Below are 22,511 nucleotides of genomic sequence, written 5' to 3'. Positions count from 1 at the left end.
GGCTTGAATTAAATTAGTCTTCGGTGTTCCATTCCAGAACGACTGAAAGTCTCGCGCGTTGCTCGCGCGATAACCGAATTGACCCACGTTCGGCCGATCTAATCGCGATTATCGATCATCGCTCTTACGCTGAGGTTTCATTAGGATCGATATCGCTCCGCAGTTAAATCGGTTAGGCAAGATGCATAATGGATTAAGCAAACGCACGTGAGTTTGATAGCGATCGAACTCTCTTCCCTTTGACTCGCGTCGCTCCTCGCAAGCGCCACTCTTACGGTTTCGCGATGATAATTCTTACGAAAGAATAAAATGAATGTTCGTCCGCGAGCGCGATAGTTGGAACATGAAAGAGAAAAAAAAGCGACGTAAATTGCGGTATCATAATGAAGCGGAGACCCGCGCGCGGCGCATCGATTTGCGAAAAATAAACCGGAACAAGGAACTTTATCTCGTATTTCTCCGCGACTTGGAAAGTTCTGAATATCAAAGTTGTAATTTATCGTAAGTACTTAGATTCCCCGGCGGGGCCACCGTATCTATTATCGTCGCCAATTTTTCGTCTCGAGAAAACGCGTTATCAATGTACACCATCGCAGAATGCGATATGACGCAACTGCCAAAAGACACCTAGCCGTATATTTCTCGTTTGAATTGTTGCCATCCATTTACATTAAATAAATCATATTACGTAATAACGTACGGAGTTGTAATGTACGGCGACACGGAAATGCATTCGCGTCGAGTAAATGGATTTACTTAAAAGTTTAATAATACAAGCAATAATTTACGTGCGCTTTAGGAGAAGTTAAAACGGAAATTCATTAAAACATTATGATGAAATCCTATGAGATGAATAAAACACAATGATTTCTCTTCTTGCTCGTAAGACTACATTTTAACTGGATATGTTAATGAAATATGATAAAGGAGCACAGCGAATCTTGGAATAAAGTCCATATTTTCACATTTGTAGTCTAGTTGAAGAAAGAAAACAAGCTAAAGAAATTGATTTGGCGAATTCAACCATATTCGTTTTCTAATTAATTTGTTTTCTGTCAGCTCTGAATCCATAACGAATTCTGCGAATGGAAAGAAAATTCCCGTCCAAGAGAGGTAGATTCGAACGGACGGTACCAATCACCCCGCCATCGGGAACGATGTAGTCACGATTAAAAATTTAAATCAGCCATTCGCGCTGATATTGTTAGAGAGCGAGCGAAAGTTTGCAGTCCAGCGGCGCCGCCGTTAACCCTAAGTGGAAACATGGAGCCGGGAAAAGTGGCGAAAAGGTTGGGGGAGAGCTCAGAAATACGAGGGATTGAAACCAAAAGGAGGAGGGTTGATCAGTAAGATGTCCTGCGGGGAGATAAGTTTCTCAGTGCAATCAGTGCCTCACTGTCTCCTTCACCCTTTTACAACTCTTCCACTCAGTTGTCCTCGCTCCTCTTGTATTGGCCACCTCGTTGGTGTACCACTGTCGTGGCATTTACTCATTTTCACATTTTCGAGACTTAAGATAATGTAGCTGCTCGCGGCATTCGGCTTACTCGGCTGTGATGTTTTTGAAGGCGTTCTTATGCATTCGCGGACAAAGACTTTGCGTCGATCGAGATTTAGGGGAAGGCCATTTGTGAAACCGATATAATTGTGACAAATTAGACTTTTTTTTATTGCAGAAAATTTGCCTTATATGAATTGCAATTGGCAGTTATTGAAAATTTCTTTCGTGTGTTTACTCATTTTCTATCTTAAGTAATTACAATACTAATATTTCTGTGTCTCTAACAAAAGATTCAAACGGATTGAAATGAAGGTTCACAGAATTTGCCAATTATGGTAATATCCATTTAATAATGGATGAATGCGAGTTAATCTGAGGTTTAAGGACAAACCTAGATTTGATTGTGGTCACGATTTTGACAATATAGTGGAATCCATTTATTTAATACCGATCGCGAAACGTTCCGCCGATCGTATGGTAGGATTAATTAATAAAGTGATTGATTCGGTTAAACGCATTAATCGTACTGTGCGCCGCAGATTCGCGCGCGACTGGACCGGCGAATTCCATAAATTTAGGAACTACCAATCGATCGAATCGTGTCCGTTCATCAGTGTGTCACATCCGACCGAGCAAATTCACCGCAAAACCGGACAGCGGTATCGAATGGATCAACGATTTTTAAAAAATGATGAATGGCAAGTCCCCATTGGTGTTAGTGCGATTCATTCGCATTGATAGGCTTATTGTAATTACGGGCACGGACAATAGACTATTTTTACGAATAATGGCTTTATCGCGAAAGATATTCTTGAGTTTTGCGATAATGAGATTCCGATCTTAACTCCTCGCCAGTAATGTTAGACTTTTAAGGTATAATTAATTTTTTGATTGTGAATTTTAATAGATAAATTGAGATCTGTAAAAAATAAGTAAAAACAAGTAAAATAAGTAACGACACTTTTTTATTTTTATAAGGAACTGTAGAACTATGAAAATAAAAAGAGAGTGATACTGGAACTGTTATTATTTCTTTCATATTAATAGAATGTCGTACTAACTTCACGGATACTCAAAAGTGGATTATGTGAAGTTAGCACGATATTTTATTAATACAAAAAAAAATGACAGTTCCAGTAGCGCTTTTCATAGTTCAACATTTACTTATCAACATTTACGTGTAAAAATAAAAGTGTTCCACATTTGTTATATTAAAAAAATCAAAATTAAAAAAGTAACAATTGAAATTCTGTTTAAAAATGATTGTAGAGCATAGAATTCTGCTAGAAATAACGAGAAATGTGTCGCTGCAATTGCGATAAATTAACGGCACAATACTTTTTTCCAAGTGCCGTGATATTTTGTACATATAAAGTCTATTAAAATTGGTAATTGTTGGAATTTTATATTTTCAAATTACATATATTAATAACAACTCGAGCAATACTAATGGGAATTCATTGTGAAAGTTTTAGAGAATATAAATAGAGAAGCAATTTTTGAGGAAATTAAAGAGCGCGAATTATCACGAATTGCTCACTTCTGATGCTGTTATAACTTTACGCTTACTCAAAATGGTAGTTAAAGTAATAATATAAGTAATTGTGTATATATACCGAGACTTTTTAGTGCATAAACTGCAGTTATCAGAAAATAAAATACTAAATCTTGCGGGCGTTCCATTACATCGTATTTTCGCTTGCTTGCTTACAGACCGGAGAGCCTTTCAACGTCCAAAGCCGTCCGTTCTCTACGTTGGCGGCGGCGCGGAGGCCGGTCTCCCAACTTTCTTATTCAAGATGTTTTGAGAGCAATTTAACTTGGACTTCGGTCGAAGAATACCGGTCTTGGAGCCGTTTGTGAGAAGGGAATTAAGAGCGAAATAAAACGCGTGGAAGGAAAGTGACTGCCGAGCCATAATGAGGGAATACGTAGGAGTGGTTTGCGGGAGGTTGCATCGTTCATCGCGGACAAGTTAAAGAGATCTCCCGGAAACCGTCGAAGTGCCGCCGCTGTCGAGATTCACGAGGTAGACCCAGCTGGCCTGACCGGTTCGGCTGTCCATCGACGACCAAGGTCGCCGTACGGTTATGCTGGTGGCATCGCTGCAGGTGGCCGCCAGCAAATGCTGTCATGCCGCTGCCATGCCAGCCGGCGGCCCGGAGCCGGCCGCTGGTCACGACGTGGTGCCTGATCAGGCCGATCCGTTCCTCTCTGCGCGTAGGACTCGCACTGCTGCCCCTGATCGTCCTGCTAATCTTGGCCGGCCGCAGTCGTGCGGCTTCCTCGCAGGCCGCGACCCGCTACGCCTCGCGCATCGTCGAGACGAAGAGCGGACAAATACGTGGGATACTTCAGGTATGTATCGATTCTTCTTGCTAGGACCGGGACCGGGAGGGGATGTGTAGAAGAAGGTGGAGGAAGCGGAGGAGGAGAAATGACAGGGTGTGGGGTATCGAACGACGTACCACGTCCCCAGCAGGATTTGGATATCCTACAGGCAGGTGGAACGAACCCAGTGAAGCCTGCTCGGACATCGAGTTCGATTCGATGTAAATGGCGGATTGTGATTCGCGGATCGGCTAGTTCCCGGCAGTATTACGTCGCTGTTTCCGCGATGTACACAACGAAAAGCGAGATTTATTGCTGGATTGACCCTGCGGAAGCGGGATTTTTCTGTCCATCGTCGTTTGAACGGGATAGCTCGCTCGAGAGTACCAATTATTCGTGACAACGCGTTTCATTTTTTTATAATTCTAATATCAGAGTTTTTTAAAGAGATGAAAGTACGTTTTGTAAAAAATAACATTTCCTTGCGCTAAATTGCTCGACGTAAAATAGAAGCTACTATCTATAAAATGAAACGGTATTCACCGGTAATCGATTGCAGAATCTCTCGCGCAGGTCTATTCTTCCTGTTTATACAGGTAACGGCCGGTGGTTATGATAGTGGATATGCGATGACATGAATATTTGGATATTATGTGTACAGGATGAGATAATATCTTGGACATGAATTAATCTCCTGCTGTAGTTCACGTGCGAAATGTGAATCAATTTTGGTCAAGAGCTGTATAAACTATTCCAGTTAAATGTCTTGTTAACTAATATCGAAATAATAATTATGGCTACAATAGCGCGCCCGAGTGTTCTATATTGAGTTCTACGTTACGTAATTAATATCTATTTTCATTTTAACAATACGCTATCTATTCTCACTGATGTTATAACGTGATGTATAATGGTAACGTTAATAATACCTGAATAATGCTTTTAGCATGCGACATTACGGAGAGTTTAACGTGTACGAACGATGTTTCCGCGAGATTTTTAATCTTCGCGCGTCGAGCGCGTTCGGCAAAAACGAAGATAAGAACTATATCTAATGTTCTCTCATTAACATCCCGAGAAACGTTGGGTCCCCGGCGCATTAATCTTGCGATTTCAATTACTTCCACACTACTGTCTCCCTACATCTCTTAAATTTGACCGCATCGCCGCGTATCCTCCTTTTCTTCGCGCTTTACTTTCTCCCGTTTTTCTACTTCTTTTTCTCATCACTTGTTCCGTCCAATCTAACTCGTCCTCAGTGCCCAACACCTCTTCCCTTTTTTCTCTCTTCTCGTTGCCCACCAACGTACTCTTTCATTAAATGCGTTACTGTCCTCCTATCACTCTCACAAACTTTGCAGACCTTCTCCCGGCTTTCCTTTCCTGGCGTCAGTTTCTTCTCTCTTACCATCCCTTCAACTTATTACCGCACCTAAATCCTGCTGTCGACCCGACATTAAAACTTCCTTTTGCCTGCTAAGTATCTTTACCAACCGATAGCTCTTATATCCTTCTCACGGCTTTTTTTATCGCTCCAATTAACTAAAAATACGCGTGTCGCGCTCATTAACTTTTTCATCGTATCTTCGCAGTTAAACACATATATGTACATTTAAAATATACATCGTGTAACATGATTCAATTAATATAAATTAATAATAAAAATGTTGAGAAGGGCTAAGAAAACAATATTTAAATAAAAGATATAACATAATTAATAAGAACTAAACAAAAAATAATACAAACGGCGTGTATATATATATATATATATATACATTTTCTCTCGCGATCAGTCAAGCACACGTTTCCTCAAAGGAATCAGCAAGACGTAATTGCTCTCGTCAAACCGTACACAGCAAAGGAATTCGTAATGAATACAAGCTTTTATCACGCGACTCGAAATTCCGCAAGTGGAATTAAAATAATTAAATACGAAATGCGTACAGTAGAAAAATCTCTGTCTTTTATCCTCCGTCCTATTTCCAATACATTTCGCATAGCTGTGCGCCGCTGCCGGAAGGGAAACTAAAAGCGGTTCGATATCTCGATGTCCCACACGACAGCGAAATTTTTCCAACAGACAATTTGCTGGCAGCTCGTCTATCGGGGCCGAAGCGTTTTCACAACACCGATCAGTCAGAGTGGGCGAGGCCGATTTGACATTTACCGCGGCATTCGCTACGCCGGATGGTAGACATCAATTACGTCTAATAGATATTCATATCGACAAGAGGCGGATCGATGGACGTCCGATGATTCAACCTCGTGCCGTCCGGCGCCGCTCGTTCACAATACGATCCGGCAAATTTCGCGTTTCGCGTTAAAGTATCCGCAGGCGGGATATCGCCAACCACATCCCCGCCGCCTCCATCGCCGGTGGCTTCACATTCGGCGAAAATAAATTCGCGGCCGCAGACCGTGGGGAATTGCGGGGAAATCGGCCAATTTGACGCTCCGGTATCAATCCGCGCGGCGCATCACCGATTCCGATAATAACGCATCCGGTCCGCGACGTGAAGGTAGAGCTTTCATCCCCGCGTGTTATTTAACTTTCTGACGTTTGATTATTGCGCTCGTTAAATTACGAATCGCTCTCCCTCAAAATTGCCGCGCCCCGTTGAAAAAGGATCACAAGCAACGTTAAATCCAGTTGCCCCGCGCAATCCCGGAATTTCATCTCTGCGCTCTTATCAAGTCTGTGTAAGACGCGCGTATACAAATTATACAGGATATTGCAGCGTCGTTGGAACTTCGATACTTCGGGGAACAATGTTGGCTTATTAACTGCTACGAGCAAAGGGCGAAATAATTGAAGCGTACGCAGCGTTCGAGTAAAGCGAGCTCGCGAGATTCGTAGAAGGATCCACTTTAAATACGTAGTTACGTCTAAAAGCGGATCTTACGCGTGGGTATTACATGAACCACCACTGCCGATTCATCCCCTTCAGCGCCTCATTTTGCTTGTATATCCCGGCAAGTCTCCGCCGGGATCCTCGTTGTAAAAGAGAACGTGGAATACGGATTATTTGTACGCGCGCGTATTCGTAATGCCACCGCCGTCTCACGCGATTGAAACATCCGCGCGGATCAGACGGGGGACACCCCGTCGCTTTGGCGGGAATTGTGGATCCGCAATTTACCGGCCTTTTTTCGCCCGGCAGTCCCCGGGCGGATGGATGGATAACGAGAAAACTTTTTCGCTCAGGACGCCTCGTGGCCTTTACATTACGTCGTAACGTGCCGCACAACTCACGGTTGTCGTTTTTTGTTCGCTCCGCTCGCGCCCGCGTTCACGCTCGCTCGCGTTCGCCGTTCACCGGTCCATTTCGCACGATCGAGCGCCATACGTTTTGCCGGAGGAAAACATTGCTCTGTCAAACGCGCACCGACTACAGCGACCACGTCCCTTGCTCCTCCGCTGTGATATATAAGCAGAATTATTTTGCATATTGCCGCCCTCAGGCACGTACAACCGTTGAATCTTGAGCGATGCGAATCTTGAACGATCGATTATCGTTATGCGTTTGCGAGACTACGTCGTGTTCGAGATACAGTTTATCGTACATGGGATGTAGATATTGATGGGGATATATCGACGTTTGCAATATTTGTTAATAGTACAAAATTACCTTTTAAACAAAAAATGTTGAAAAAGGCACTAAGAGTACGCGTTCGTCGGAAAAAAACCTATTGTACCAAATTAAAAAGTAAAACCCAAATGGTACTGTCTTTATTAATTTATGTATGATAAAATCTAAATGATACATATCTTTGTATATTCTCATTGAAGATTTTCCTATTCCAACCCTCAAGTGATAGTAACTTTAATTCTCCTTCAAAATCATATCACAAAATTGCGTTTCCTTATATTCAACTCAAGTGTATGTATTATTTGTATAAATGATTTGATATCAGTAATTGGCGTCAAAATCTCTCATTGATAAGGATATATCGACGTTTGGAGTATATATTAATTCTCCTTATGAAGCATATCACGCTGAATATTGAATTTTGTACGTATACTGAGTTCATAGTAGAATCTGGGTCAATTTAATTCGGACATTGTCCTTATCGAAGCTACGCCGATCTTCCTTCGGCAATCGCGTATAAGCCATCCGGCTGAGCATAATCCGAGTGTTAAACACGTCCAAATTCACCGACAGAAAGCGGAAATATAATTTCCCACTTTATTTATAAGCAAATTTCAGAGATAAAAATGGCGTTAATCGTATCTGCATTTTGTCCACAGAAGAGAGAGACGCGCGCGCGAAAAAAATTGTTTATAGGTGCGCGTTTTTTAATACAATTATCGCGCCCGGTTTACAAGCTATCCCGTATTCCGAAACTGAGTCGCATACGTTTGAAGCGCTTTACAAATTTTCCCTCACGACGCATAATAATTCCCCGCGAAACTACATCTGCGCGCTGGTATCCCATCGCGGAATTTTTTTTCACATTGCGCCCGTCGTCCGTACGCGTCCGTCGACGGCCCGATTGGCATTGCAAATGCATTAATGTATGCTCTTACTGCGTTCGTCAATTTGCCTTTGTACTCGGAAATTTTTCTTCATCATTTCTCTCGCCGGAATTTCAATCTTGGAAATATTTTCCCGGCCGAGAAGTGCCGATCCATATATATTTTTTTATTGTCACGCTGTCCTTTATAAATATCCGAGAAAAAAAGTTGCTCTCTTTTTTTTTCAGCCTTCTCTTATAATAAATCTCTCCTTTCTAATCGGCAATCCGCTTGACTAAATGCAACTTGACCGTCGTTTGCGGCCGCGTCTTTATTCGTCTTTACATTTCCGGACGCGACCAATCTTCTTGTCTATTTCCAGCTGCATTCACGGGGAGATTTGTTGCGAAACAGCCGTTTCGCGACTTTGAAGCTTAATAAATTTCTTTTACATTTATGTGCTCTATAACTCATTGAAACGCACCGCCACCAGCAAAAGCTTCCATACGACCGTTATTGGACCGTGTGTGCAGGCTGACGTAAATCCTCCGTATCTTCGCCATTTTTCCGCTCGACTTCCTTTGTCGCGCACATAATTTATTATACCTCTAAATTTACGTAATTTATCGTCCCGTTTAAATCATCTTTCTAGAATTTTTACAACAACAAACTGCATAATTGTTGCCGCATCTACAGTCCGGTATTCAGCTCGATAAGGATTGTATAATTATTTTTCCAACGCAACTCGCAACTCCATTCAGCCTCTGCTCGACTCGGTTGAAACCGCTAAAGCATCGGGTACGTCCCAATTGAGAAAATACATCGCATTTTTTTTTTATAAATGGAGACCACATTTTACCGCGATATTATCTTAACCATATAAAATTCGAAGCATAATTTCCGCCACTAATTAATGCGAAACTCCTATCCGTTATCACAATTAAACGTATACGTGCAAATATGCAGAAACACGGTATTAATTCGCTTCGCTTTAGCGATGTTACGCCTGTCCTTCGCTCACTGTTGCATCCGTAATTTATGACGTAACCAAATTTATTTCGCTTGTTATCATTTCCATGCGCGGGACCTAATGAATATCGCGCACGAGAGAAATGTAAACAATCTCTTTAGGGTAACAATTGTCGCGGAACGAATAAATGTATGCAAATTGTCAAGCGCGAGTACTACAATTGTAGGCCAAATATACATACAATCGAAAAGATAAATCTGCAAAGCCTCGCGAAATTATGCTATCTTCAGATAAACAGGCGTTTCCCGTTGCGTTCGCGTATTCCGTTGCACGTCCATTTAGTATCGACTTACCTCGACGTACTCCATACGCATTACATCGAATATCGTATACATCTGATAAATTTTTTCACTAGGGCTATTTCGTTTGGGATGCATCGCAGATGGGATCGACAGCGCTTCACTGTCTGGTAACATCCTCCGCTTGTCTCCTATGTGTTTCCGTCTACACATGCGCCGGTAAATGTGGGCCATCAATTTCACTTTGTATCCAGAAGAGAGGTTTCAGGATAGCTTCTCGTCTCGTTATTCCGACACTCGCTTTTCTTCGTCCCATTGAAGGAGGCAAAAAAAGAAAATGGACGATTTTACCTTTGCCCTCCAAACTCTTCGCTTGTCCTGGAGATATCCACAAACTCCTGGCTCATTGTTCTTGTTAAACTCTTAAAAGGGAGGAAGGTATTTTAGAGAGAACACGAGGGATAATGACATCAGTTGTCGTCTCGTTGAAATCAAGAACCAGGTTTGCCACAAAACTGAAAACCAGGAAAATGTCAGAGAAACTGAAAATGGTAAGAAAAATCAAGGAAAAGTCAGAAAATTTTGAAAAATTTTCTGAAAAATTTAAATTTCTTGGTTTTAGAAATTTAATATGTATATGTCATACTTATTCAATTTTGGAATACTATCAACTTAACAATTAACAGGAAACGGTATCAGCAACATTAATAGTGATTTACATTGCTATATTAAATTGTTCTCTCAATGGAATTTTAGAATAAAAAATTTGTGACAATTCTAAGAACATACATACTGTATAATATATTTTAATTTTAATGGCGAATTTTTCGAGTAGTTCGAAGCGAATTTTTGCGAAAAAAGGAAAGACGTCAAAAAAACGTCGAAATGCTAATGTCTCCTAAAGTCTATTACTTCTGGCGAATCTATAGTTTCCGGTCGTCGAGTAAATCCCCAACTTTGCAGTTTGGTATGAAAAAAAGACGTTTTTTCACATTCCGCAAATAATGAGAATTACGATCACGTCTGCGGGCGACTGATTTCGAAATAAAATTCGTTCTATTCGCCGAGAGATTATAATAATTCACCGGGCACCGTTACGCAGTCCGCCCACGAACCGTTCCGCATTTCTGCCACCCTCCCTCCCTTCTGCTTCCCGCATTTCGCCCGAAAGGAGCAGACAGAGGCAATAATCCGGCCATAAGTTTCATCCCATCGTGCAGATAAGATTATTGCGCGACTATTACTCGAACTGAAAAGCGCTCGATTGAAACGGGCGGGAATCTAACAATAGGCAGTAGAAGCATGGTGTGCATCGATCTTGGTCTCTTATATATAATTGTCGGAACAAATTAATGATTAATCTTTTATCACGGCGAGTATTAAGCGAAAATTTTTAATACACGCAGTAACGAGATGGAATTTTTGTTTACTGAAGTTTACAACAACAAAGTTTCACAATAAACGTTAATTGTCTAATTTTCTAAAATGTTAGGATAGCTTTTGTGCAGTTGTGTGACATTCATTATCCCAAATTGGCGCAATTAATGGACGCTAATGTCATTGAAATAACAAACTGCAACTTGTTTCAAAGGTCAGCGTGTGTAATTATTTTCGGGAATGGAATATCGTAAAATGCAAAGGCTCGAAATCGATGCGTGTTTAAATCGGACTCCAATTTAATATTTAAATTTTATTAAATTCGACACACGCCGTGTCAAACTGCATCAATCACGACACGCGGGTGATCGTATTGCATCAAAGCGTGGCCGCGCAAATTTCGGCGAGGTGATTTAATGGTGATTCGTTGACGGAGTAAACGTACCTCCGCTTGAATCGGGGATTAATATCTCGGATTTGCTCGCCTCGACCTATTTATCTCATGTCCGGACTTTTAATTCACAAGCAGCTGCACTGGTGCATTCGTGCGTCATCAGATGTATACGTAATATGGATATGTATAGAGAGAGGACCGCAACTGACGCATATATATAGTAGCGTGCAAAAATTTCCGGCCAATGACATTTTATATTCTAATTTATAAAAAAAAACCTGATAAAATTTTAATCATTATTGGGGGGGGTGTTAGTAATAAGATGTGAGTAACGAAATCTTGTACTAACACCTGACAATGATTACAATTTTATCAAGCTTTTTTTTTTATAAATTGAAGTACAAAATGTCACTGGCCGGAAACTTTTGCACGCAACTGTATATACTCAGTCACGTCGAAAATGCCAAAGTGTAGGAGAGATTTTAGTAAATTTCGCTCTTCTCTCTCTCTCTCTCTCTCTCTCTCTCTCTGTTAAAATCTCTCACCCACCACGGAACTGATTTCATAAAGAACGACGTACGATGAAAGCAGTAGGGTCGAAGAGAAACTGCTTGTACTTGTAACGCCGTTCTCGCACGCGAATCCTTTCACGAACAGCGTCCCTTTCGTCGAACACACGCGCTCGTGTGTTTCCATTTTCTTGCGATTTCGCACTAAGCCCCCTCCCTCGCACCGTCCCTCCCATAATGGGAATTTATTTCCAACTACGTGATAGCTCGCCCGGGGAATACGAAAATGAATGCCGTGATCGTAAAATAACAAGCTGCGCCATGAACCGGGACGAACGTGCACGTACATACGAAATTTCAAAACTTTCTCTCTTTCTCTCTCCCTCCCTCTCTCGCTTATTCGAATTTATTTGTTATTTTTTAAATTTTGTTTTTCTAGTCGTATAACGTGTCGATATATCTTCTTCTTTTTTAATATTTTAACTGCCGGATGAGAGTCAATTACGAGATCGTCAGCCAGAATAAAATTCGCAAACTCATGAAGCGAAATTAATATTTCATCCTATGTCATTGCCATCATCGCCCGGGATTTTATGGGAGCCTCGATAAGCGCCGATTGTTATCGGCAGTCGTATGACGCACATTTAATTTTTAATGCAATTGGAAATGTCGAATCGAATAACTCTCATTTTTGCCTCTCTCTTTCTTTTGTCTTCCGGTCTCTTTTCATCTTTTTCTTTTTTTTTTCTCTAGTTTCTCTCTCGTACTTTTTACATCACATTTTTTTCATCGATCCTGCGACGAAAACGCCACGCCGATACGTTAAGGGAACTTTGTAATTTCCAGCGCGAATCGTAGAACGACCATTTCGACGGGCAGACCTTTCCCAATTGCGCTCGGTGATGCAATTAAAGTCGAGCCGCGGCAAACGAGATCTATCGGTTCTTCCAATATAATTGTTTCCATGATGCGACCGAACAGTAATTTTTCCCACTCGGTTACGTCATGAGAAATAGAACTTTATAAGATCCATTCATTTCCGCGAGTATTTTTAAAATAAATATCGCGTTTAAAAAAGAAGCAATTATTATTATTCAATCTTATAATTTAATTAATATTTATCGTCTGATAACCAAAGACTTTCTTTTATAATTCGAGTCACATCTCGTTTATTTTTCTTTTTTTTTTTCAGTTTCATGCATTGCGACGTTTTCATCAAAAGTGAGAATCAAGGCTTGCCTTTTCGCGCAGTGTTTTTAATCATCAGTTCGTTTAAGGGAGGCTGGATCATATCTTCTTCTCACGCGAGCCGGGTATCTTTCGAATCACTCGCGCTTCCGACGCGCGTAGGGGATGAAATGGATATTGGGTGCAAGAGTGGAAGGGTGGAAAGAGAGAGAAAGAAAGAGAGAGAGAGAGGGGGGGGAGAGGGAGGAGCTTTTCTAGCTTTCCGGCTGTCTGTTTCCGTTTTTCTCTCCCGGAGAGATCCATGTGCCCCGAACAGAGAGAGCGATGTATCTCTGCGGAGAAGCATCCGAGCGTATTTTAGAAGCTACTTGCGCGAACGGACGGTCGAAGAACAAGAGAAAGAAGAGTTCATGTTTATCAATTTCAGAGATATTCCAGAAGACGCCGAATAGAATCGATAAAACCGCGACCCTGATAAAACCCGGGGATAAAACTGATACATACAGACATTGTTGTATCTCGACAAAACTCGGAGATAGATATCGGTCACAGTTTTAGAATAGGTAGCGATGAAATCGATAGAAAGTTCGCTGCGCGGATATTAAATCTATTCGTATCATTCTTGTTGCAGGAATTGAACAGCCGGCACTTAGATCCTGTGGAAGTGTTTCGCGGGATACCTTACGCTGCACCTCCCATAGGAGATTTAAGGTTTCGCCCTCCGATCTCGCCAATACCTTGGAACGGTGTCAAGCTGGCGGATACATTCGGCGCGGTGTGCCCGCAGAATTATCCGGACCTCACCAATAACACTGCCGCGCTCTTACAGATGCCGCAAGGCAGGTATCAGCAGCTCAAAAAGATGGTCGTCTTCCTGGCCAACCAGAGCGAGGACTGTCTGTTCCTCAATCTGTACATACCCGGAAGTGGTAAGAATGTATTTGTCGGATCTATTTAATAGTATTAAATCATATTAAAAGCCATTAAGGGGATGCTGTACTGACCAAATTATCACACTACAGTCGTATAAAAATCTTCGAATTGACTGAACGGAATAAAAAATCTTTTTACACAACAGGATTAAAGTAGACGCAAAATTAAGTTAGAAGGTGGTGCAGTGGATTTTATATTAAAATCGAAAGAATGTTAAATAATTTTTTAACTTATTTCGATTTTAGTACAAGGTCCATTGCACCACTTCTTAATTTTGCTACTTTAATCCTATAAAAGGATTTTTTATTCCGTTCAGTCAATTCAAAGATTTTTATACGACTGTAATGTGATAATTTGGTCACTCCAGCATCCCCTTAAAAGCATATAGAAAAATTTAAGCAGTAAGTAGTGAAGAAATCAATGTTGAATTTGCTATTGTTTATGTTATGGCTTTATCTTCTCGACTATGATTGACTGATTTACTTATTGCTTATGTCTTTCTGCTTAAATCTTTCTGTGTACTGTGGCTCTAACCGTCAAACAAACCGGACAAGTTAAAGAAGCGTTATTGAAATTATTTTAGACATTATTATTGTGACTCTTCATTGCACATTGTGTGATCCACTTTCTCGTAATACTTCCGTTCATTAAGAATTAAATTATGACGTGGTGTCTTTTGAAGAAAGTTTCTTTTTTACGAAAGAAGGGCAAGGTCGTACGATAAATAACATTCTAAGAGGGGTTATGCAAAATTTCGTTTCTATTGTCGCTTAAAGTACCTCGGCAGTAACGTAAAGTTTCTCAGTTCTGACAGAATAAAAGGGATAATAAGTTTTAATGAACGTCTTTACTCTTCGGGAAGGTAGTAAAGCTACTCCACATTGAGTTAATGAAAGTTCAACTCTTGCTACCTGAATAAATAATGTATTTTTCACATCTTATTATTATTTATTCAAGCAGCATAGTTTACGAGCGTTGCAACTCGATTATCAATTCTCGATCGATCTTTATTTCAAGGGGATACGCACGTATATATCCGTTATAAATTCTTAAAATGTTCTGTTATAAAAAATTAATAACGTTTAATGGTTCAACGCGTTCATTCGTTGTGAGTATGAAGGGGCGCAAAAAAAAAAGACTCAAATTGATTTCACGCTTAAAATTATGTATCGACAGGAACGTCCAGGAGATGCAATCGACCGAGGTTAATTTTATACGATTAAAAAAAATTTATGTGGCGGAAAATAACATGTTACATTGGGACATTATAAAGTTTTGAGGCCGCGGCCATAATTCGGCTCCTGAAATTCTCAACTATATTATCTATCGGAGCCGACAATTTATGCGTCCGTATAGTATTACATGGCACAAGTTGCTTCCTAAAGTAATTAGTCCTAAAGTAATTAGTATACCTTTATGCCGGGTAGTATCAACCTGGGAGCAGCCGCATGCGTTACGTCGCACGTTACTCGGCGCGCGATGAAAGATAGAGGCGAATTTGCAACGTAAAGCGGCCGGTCTGCGCCGTAACCTCGGTCGGGCTACAAAGGGAAAAGGAAGAAGGATTGAAAATTGCGCGAGCTACGCGAATAACACGAGGTACGGATAGCAAGGCGCAGAGGAGAGTAAGAAGCTGTAAAAAAAAGACGATCAAAAAAGACTCTCAATCGAGTTTTCGTTACGGCGAAAGCGACTGTAAATCAATCAAATCCCAGAATCTTCGCTTTGTAAAGAACTCCAATTTTCGTGAACAATCTAACCGAGAGTTGCGCGTACTATTTCTCTTATATGACGCTTTTAGGTGATTTCAGGTTCAGATTTCAATTACGGATTTCGTGACGATTAGAGCTCAATTAACGGTCGATTTAAACGGCTGCTTAATATACGATCGCATCCGTAATCGACAAAGACAGTGCTTCGCAACGCTGCGTCGAGCAGTACTGCCAGATTGATCGATACTAATTGGGCTAGTTTTACGAGTTAACGGATAATCGAAGTAAGATCGCGGTGCGATTGAATTACTAACTACGATGATTGCGAGCTCACGTAACTTGGCAGCGCGCGAAAGCCACCTCCCGTGATAGTTTAGGATGATGTCTCCCCAGACAGGTAATCTGATGTACCTAGTATAAATCGTGTAATAGACAGACATTAATTAGTTGCGACGCGATGGATGGATAAATGCGTATTCCTGGTTTATTAGTTGCTGAGACGATTATCAATTAAATGGAAACTTTTAATCTCGAAACCCAGCTGATGGAGACGTGTACATGGAAGATCCGTAGGGGAAAGCGGGTGGCAGAAAGGGAAGGAAAGAGAGAGAAGGTTCGCTAAACCCAAAGTACTTACAAACACGAAAACCTCGGAACGTGCCCAGGTCTATAAAAAGCGTCGCGTAATCCTAAAGCCTTATTAAAACAAGCTTTTCGCTTTAATTTACCTTCGGTTCCGGCTTACGCGACGCTCTCGGCGTAAAATTTTACGTTCGTCGTAAAAGACGAGCGTTTAAAAAAAGGGGTATCCGTTTTATCGGGACGATTTTCCAAATCGTATCGTAGCGTTTACAACAGCCGCGCGAAGATGTGTTCCGAACAAATCCCTCTATCGCGTAAATCGCGATCGTGAGATACGCTTATTTGTGCGCGTGAAAAGTCGCCGCCGCAACTTTGCTGCGTAAATAAATTTGTGGCAGCGACGATCGATCGGCGCGCGAAGTTGTTCAAAGCGAAGCACATCCGTCGTTCTTTCCCTCCGTCTCTCTTGGTAAATGAACAGCTTTGACCCGCGCTGCGCGATTTTTCTCCCATGGTCGTTCTACGTGCAACGAATCGCGATACCATGGATGTGCTCGTTTCTGACGATTTCGCGAGACCGTGTAAAGACGTGACGAGCTCGTAGAGAATTTAGATCCTTAGCGCGGATTATGCGATGCAATTAGTCATCTTAATTGCGCAGGTGGCAAACGGCGAAAACGACTAATTGGCTGTAGGAATTTCATTTTACGTTTATAGGGAAACGGAACATTCGCGAGGGAAACTTGGAAGTAAATTTAGCCAGAGTGTAAACAATATCGCAAAACGAAGTTACGGACGCGTGCAGAAGAACGACACTCTTAAAACGATGAAAGCTCGCTAGGCGCAATCCGCTGCTTTACATTTGCGATTCGCTCACGGAAAAGAGGGATAAAACGGGTAAGCATAATGCTACGTAAGCGATAATGTCGTACAGTATTATGGGAAAGCTGGATCTGTCAATGGAAGGTTTATACGGATAAGAGGTTTATTCGTGAAAGAAAATGAAAGAGCGATGCGGACACTCATTTACCTGCTTGCTTTCAGGATCTCGAGGACTGGAGGCGCCGTATGCGGTGATGGTGTACGTACACGGCGAAAGTTTCGAATGGGGATCGGGTAACTTGTACGATGGATCGGTCTTGGCGAGCGCCGGCCACGTCATAGTGATCACCCTCAACTATCGTCTCGGCATCTTAGGTACGTGCTACCCTTTAATCAACTGTCCCGCAACCCCGAAAGCATTTTCATTAAGCGAACCTTCTGATGCAACATTCCACGGACAAAGAAATTCCAAATAACATCCATCTTGCATCAAGATACCTTAATTTGTATCTTGCAATTTGTGATATTTTTATTTGTTTATTTAGAACTTTTTTCACTTCTGAGAATTATTACTATATTTTATAATTTATAGAAAGAATCTTTGTACTGAATAATGTTTAGATAAATAATTAATCAATTTTTGATTGTAATTATCTTACTAGTAATATTGGAAAACATAAATATCTAAGTAAAGAAGCGCACCAAATATTGGAAAAAGTTGCACTATATTTCTGTAGAACGGAAAGAGCGTTTATTACGACTCCCACTATTCTGAAAGTAAGTTCGTATCATTAACTACTATACTCTCCGAAATAGAGAGATAGCTTCGTAGAACCATTTACATTCTTAAGTCAATATTGGCACTTTGAAGACCCACAAATGTATCTCTGTCGTAGTGCGCTGCGAATATACGAAAGTCCGAAAATGTCAATTCTATCTATTTACTTGTTAAACTTCCTTGGTTTATGACTTAATAGCGTAACGAATATTTATACGCTTCGTTTAATTATCGCAGTTATGAAACATTAAATCGAATCTTCACGCGCGCGCGCTTGTCGCTTTCTATATTTCAATTGAATTTTTTAAATGAAATTCTCCACTTGTCATAATCAGAAATCTTCATTTCTTAATTTGAAAACACATTATTAAAGATTAAAAAATCAAATTTAAACTAATTTCTTAAACAACTTGTTAAACAATATTTAATTATTTCTTAAACAATTTGTTAAATATCATTTAATTATTTTTAACTTCCAAGTGTTTCAAAATATATTATTTTAAAGCCCATCACACACAAGATGACATAAGCTGCATAAGCACAGCATAAGGCTGCTGGAGCAATGAACAGCTTATGTAAATGAATTTGGCGTCTTTATGTCTCATTGGTCCAATGGCCTCATACCATGCTTATGCAGCTTATGTCATGGTGTAACGGGTTTAATATGAAACATGTCGTTAAAAAAAACTACATCACGTCAACTTATTTCTGTCAAATTGCATACTTTTAAAATAAACAGTATTTAGATTAACGTATGTACTTAGTAAATAGTAAACTAAATTTGAATTAAATTAATACATTTCTTGAGTTAATTTGTCTAAAAGAATGGATTTAATTGTTTAACTCCATTGTTTCAGCTGAATTAACGACAAATTGAGTAGAAGTAATAGCGTAAGTAATAGCTATAAAAATGATTTAAAATAACTCAAATTAGGTATAATTTGATCATGAATTTAAGTCGTTTTCATGGCGAAATTTGCGGGAAAAATTTTATCGAACGAACGCTATCGTATCGCAAATGTTGCGTGGCGACAGGTAAAAAAAAGAGAGAAGTACAATAAAAGAAGGATATCGTGTAATCCGCGGGAATGGTTAAATTGCGAACGATTTGGCGTCCTTCCAGGATTCTTGAGGACTCGTCCGTTCCCTGACCGAACGAGCGGTTCCGGCGGGAATTTGGCTTTAAAGGACATCACGATGGGACTCCGTTGGGTGCGTGAAAACATCGGCGCTTTCGGCGGCGATCCAACACGGATAACTCTAATGGGCCACGATACCGGAGCGGCGCTGGTGAATTTGCTATTGCTCGCTCCTTACAGTAAAGGTAAGAGAGGAATCCCTAGCGCAATTAGCAATTAATCCTTCGAACTCCGTCTGAACACCGCGCACGAAACGTTGAATTCCGCAGAATCCTGTTTTAACGGAACGTTCTTACGATTTAAACGTCTTCCTAGTAATTAGAGAGAGAAGACACGGAAGAAACTTATGTTTGTAAACGATTTGCGTATCTAGACCACAGTTGCCACCTCTCGACTAGTATTCCATTGGAGATCAATGGCTGTTCTAGAGATTCTATTATCTTACCGAAGATTGATTGCCACTATCAAAATTGTTACTGTTTTATAGTGCGTTCTCTAAAAAAAAAAACTTTTTTCGAAATCGAAGGGAAACTGATGTACACACCTAAAAGAAGATTATCAAAATTTTAAGCGGTCGCAGATTTTTTTTATCAGCTGAAGAGCCGGAGGTTCTATAGAGCCAGAGTTTCTAAACATTTGAATAAGAGCATCGTATGCCTTCCGTTTCATTTAATTTTGACCTACCGATACATACACTTTGCAAAGATATATATCATCGCTATTCCATTTCACCATCAAATCCCCGTTGACAGCTTAATGCTGTCATTGCGCCATCAGAATTAACAGTTCATCGGTCGCTCCAAGCGATGAACTATTGCGATATAAAATAAATCGATCAGCGTGATATAAACACCGGGTGTTAAGAGCGGCGGAAATATTTGCTTGTCGAGTAACTTGATCCAACATTTACGCCGCTAACGTATTAATAACGTTGTTGTTTATGACAAGAAAACACAATGAAAAATGATATCGTTTCGCTCAGCGTAAAATACATACGTGAAATTCGAACGAGAGGTTGAGCGATTGAAGGTTCGATCAATTCACCTATCGGCGGTGATTTCGCCGAAAACCCTTTGCCTGGCGAAATAACCGGCAGGTTAGAAACGAGGAGACGCTATTTGCAGAACCTTCGGTAGATTAATCGTCCAGGGATTAGTTGGCGAGGGTCTCATGGAGGAGACAACCGAAGGGTTGGTCCGTCCTCTCAAAAAAACATCACCAAGCTCGGGGTGACAAATTACAGGACTCCATTTTATTCGATAAGAGGAGAAAGCGAGATGAGACTTTTCCTTTTTTTTTCTCTCCTTTTCCCTTTTTTATCGTCGTTGGACAACACCAGCCAAAATTGAACGATCCTCCCAGTTTTTGTCCCTTCAGGTGATCGCGGGATTCTCTGCGGTAGCTACTCGGACGGGGGACGTGAGGAAATTGCGCAATAATAAAAATGCATGGCCCCTCGGAACGCGCGTGGAACAAAAGCAAGGACGCTAAAAGCGTCGTAAATACATCGCCGTGCGATAAATCTACGCGAACGCGATTACGGCATGATATAGTTGGACGCTAATTCCGCGCCAATCAGGCAAATTATGACTAACGCTGCGACCGTTTCGCTACCCATACGCTTCGCATAATCGATGGTCTAGATTCATTCGATTTGGCACGCTTAAATGTTCCATAGCCGCAATAATTTCGAAATAGCACAATTTTCTAAAATTATCTATGTCAACCTTAATTATACACTGAAAAAAAGATTGGCTGCTGCAGCAAATTAGATGATAAAATATGGCATAGTATTTTTAATTGGCTGCAGCAGCCAATGCAGCCAATTTTTGATTGCGTTAGCCTATCTGCAATGTCAGTATAGGATTTCGATAGACTAACACAACCAAAAATTGATTGCTGCAACCAATTAAAAATGCTATGCCATATTTTACCATCTAATTTGCTGCAGCAGCCAATCTTTTTTTTCAGTGTATATAATATATGTATATATAAGTGAGATAGCAGTATCTCAAATATAATAATGTTCTTTATAAAGAACATTATTATCATTGTCACATACACACACACACATATCAAAGAAGCACAAAATGGTAACTCAATCCCTTAGTTAAATAACAATTTGATATTTTTAACTTCATATGTATGAATCAAAATATACCTAACGTATCCATTTCGATGGTCAGTTTCAAAGTTAACAATGTCCATATTAACGTTTGCACTTAGCACATAACATTATGCACTTAGTACATAATAAATTTGAATCAAATTTGTTTAACTCCAACGTTTTAGTTAGATTAACGTTATATTAAGCTGCAGTTATAGAAGCAGTGGCGACTTATATAAATGATGATTAAAAATAATTCAAATTGTGGGTATAATTTGATATTATAAATTTAATAGTGTTGGAAAAGAAAAATGAAAAGTAATTGTCCAGATGAAGTCTTAAAGTTCATTATTTTTATTATATTTCTCTACCTCATAAGAGTATAACTAATGTAAATTTAACCCTTAAACACCCTACGAAAATATAATAACATACTTGAGTATAGCATATCCAATTTGGTTGTTTGTAATTTTTATAAAAATGGACATATTGTAAACAGTCAAAATGCGAAACTTGCGTATCTTTAAACTATCTGCTTATTTAAAAGTTAATGTATAATTTATTTAAAACTATTAATCTTGCATTTTTATTACAAAATAACCGTTTTATTTAGACAAAATTAAATAAATCGTGATTATATATTAGTTAAAAATTTCAATGGGATAGTTAAACGAAAAGCAGCATCGTTCCCTTTGCGAGAAGTCCCTCAATTTCGAAGTTGTCACCATTGATAGGGAAAAGCCGAAAGTGTATTCGCTCAGACAGACGGAACGGACGCTAAGAAGGAACGCGAAGGATAAGCGGTATGGGGAATAGGTCGTTCTCGCTGTGGTGATCGGCCGGAACCACTCTCCCGTCTGGCCATTTCCCGGACCTCCGGTTGTGCCGGAAACAGCGCAAACAGTTTACATCTCGAGAAGGGAGCATCGCTCTCGGTTGTGCATTCCTTCCGCGCGCCATCCTTCCTCTTGAGGCTCGACTCCGATCTTAGAATGAATGAGCGAGAGAAAGAGAGAGAAAGAGGTAGATGGGAGGACGGACCCTCGGGGAAACCGCTTTTCTTTAGCATCCTGAATGCCGTCGAGGTCAGTCGGTTTTTCCGACCTTACCGCACTTTCCGCTCCTTCGATTCCGACGTCGGCGCCGCCGGCGGTTTCCGCGAGACCCAGGTGCGGTTCTATACTTCTTACTACACTGCTGGTCAGAGATTGCGGGGAGGATGCTCTTCTTTCGAAGAAGAAATTGCGCCGCGGAAGTTACGAGCGAAGCGGTAACGAAGATGCATCGATTTTTAATCCGTGCTGAAAGAAACGTCTTTAATTTTTTTTTCATGTAATTTTCTTTCCACTCGAGTACTTTAGAAATGTTTGAGGCTTTCGAAAACCACGGAATTTTGAGATGGTTCGTTGATCG

General features: G+C 40.5%; 1 protein-coding gene across 1 annotated transcript in view; it reads left to right on the top strand.

The window, feature by feature from the left end:
* Positions 1–3,541: 3,541 nt before the first annotated feature.
* The window catches only part of NLG-5 (neuroligin 5), a 34,752-nt gene continuing 15,782 nt past the window's right edge, over positions 3,542–22,511 (top strand). Inside the window, exons 1-4 of the mRNA XM_018460304.1 lie at positions 3,542–3,859; positions 13,657–13,954; positions 17,297–17,449; positions 18,976–19,176. Of these exons, the coding sequence (XP_018315806.1) occupies positions 3,635–3,859; positions 13,657–13,954; positions 17,297–17,449; positions 18,976–19,176 (877 nt within the window). The 5' untranslated portion in view covers positions 3,542–3,634. The remainder of the gene's footprint in view (positions 3,860–13,656; positions 13,955–17,296; positions 17,450–18,975; positions 19,177–22,511) is intronic.

The sequence above is a fragment of the Mycetomoellerius zeteki genome, unplaced genomic scaffold (assembly GCF_001594055.1).
Source record: "Mycetomoellerius zeteki isolate Tzet28-1 unplaced genomic scaffold, Tzet1.0 scaffold93, whole genome shotgun sequence".
Lineage (NCBI taxonomy): Eukaryota > Metazoa > Arthropoda > Insecta > Hymenoptera > Formicidae > Mycetomoellerius > Mycetomoellerius zeteki.
Note: the sequence above shows the minus strand (reverse complement) of the source record. Positions and strands in the feature narration are given on the sequence as shown.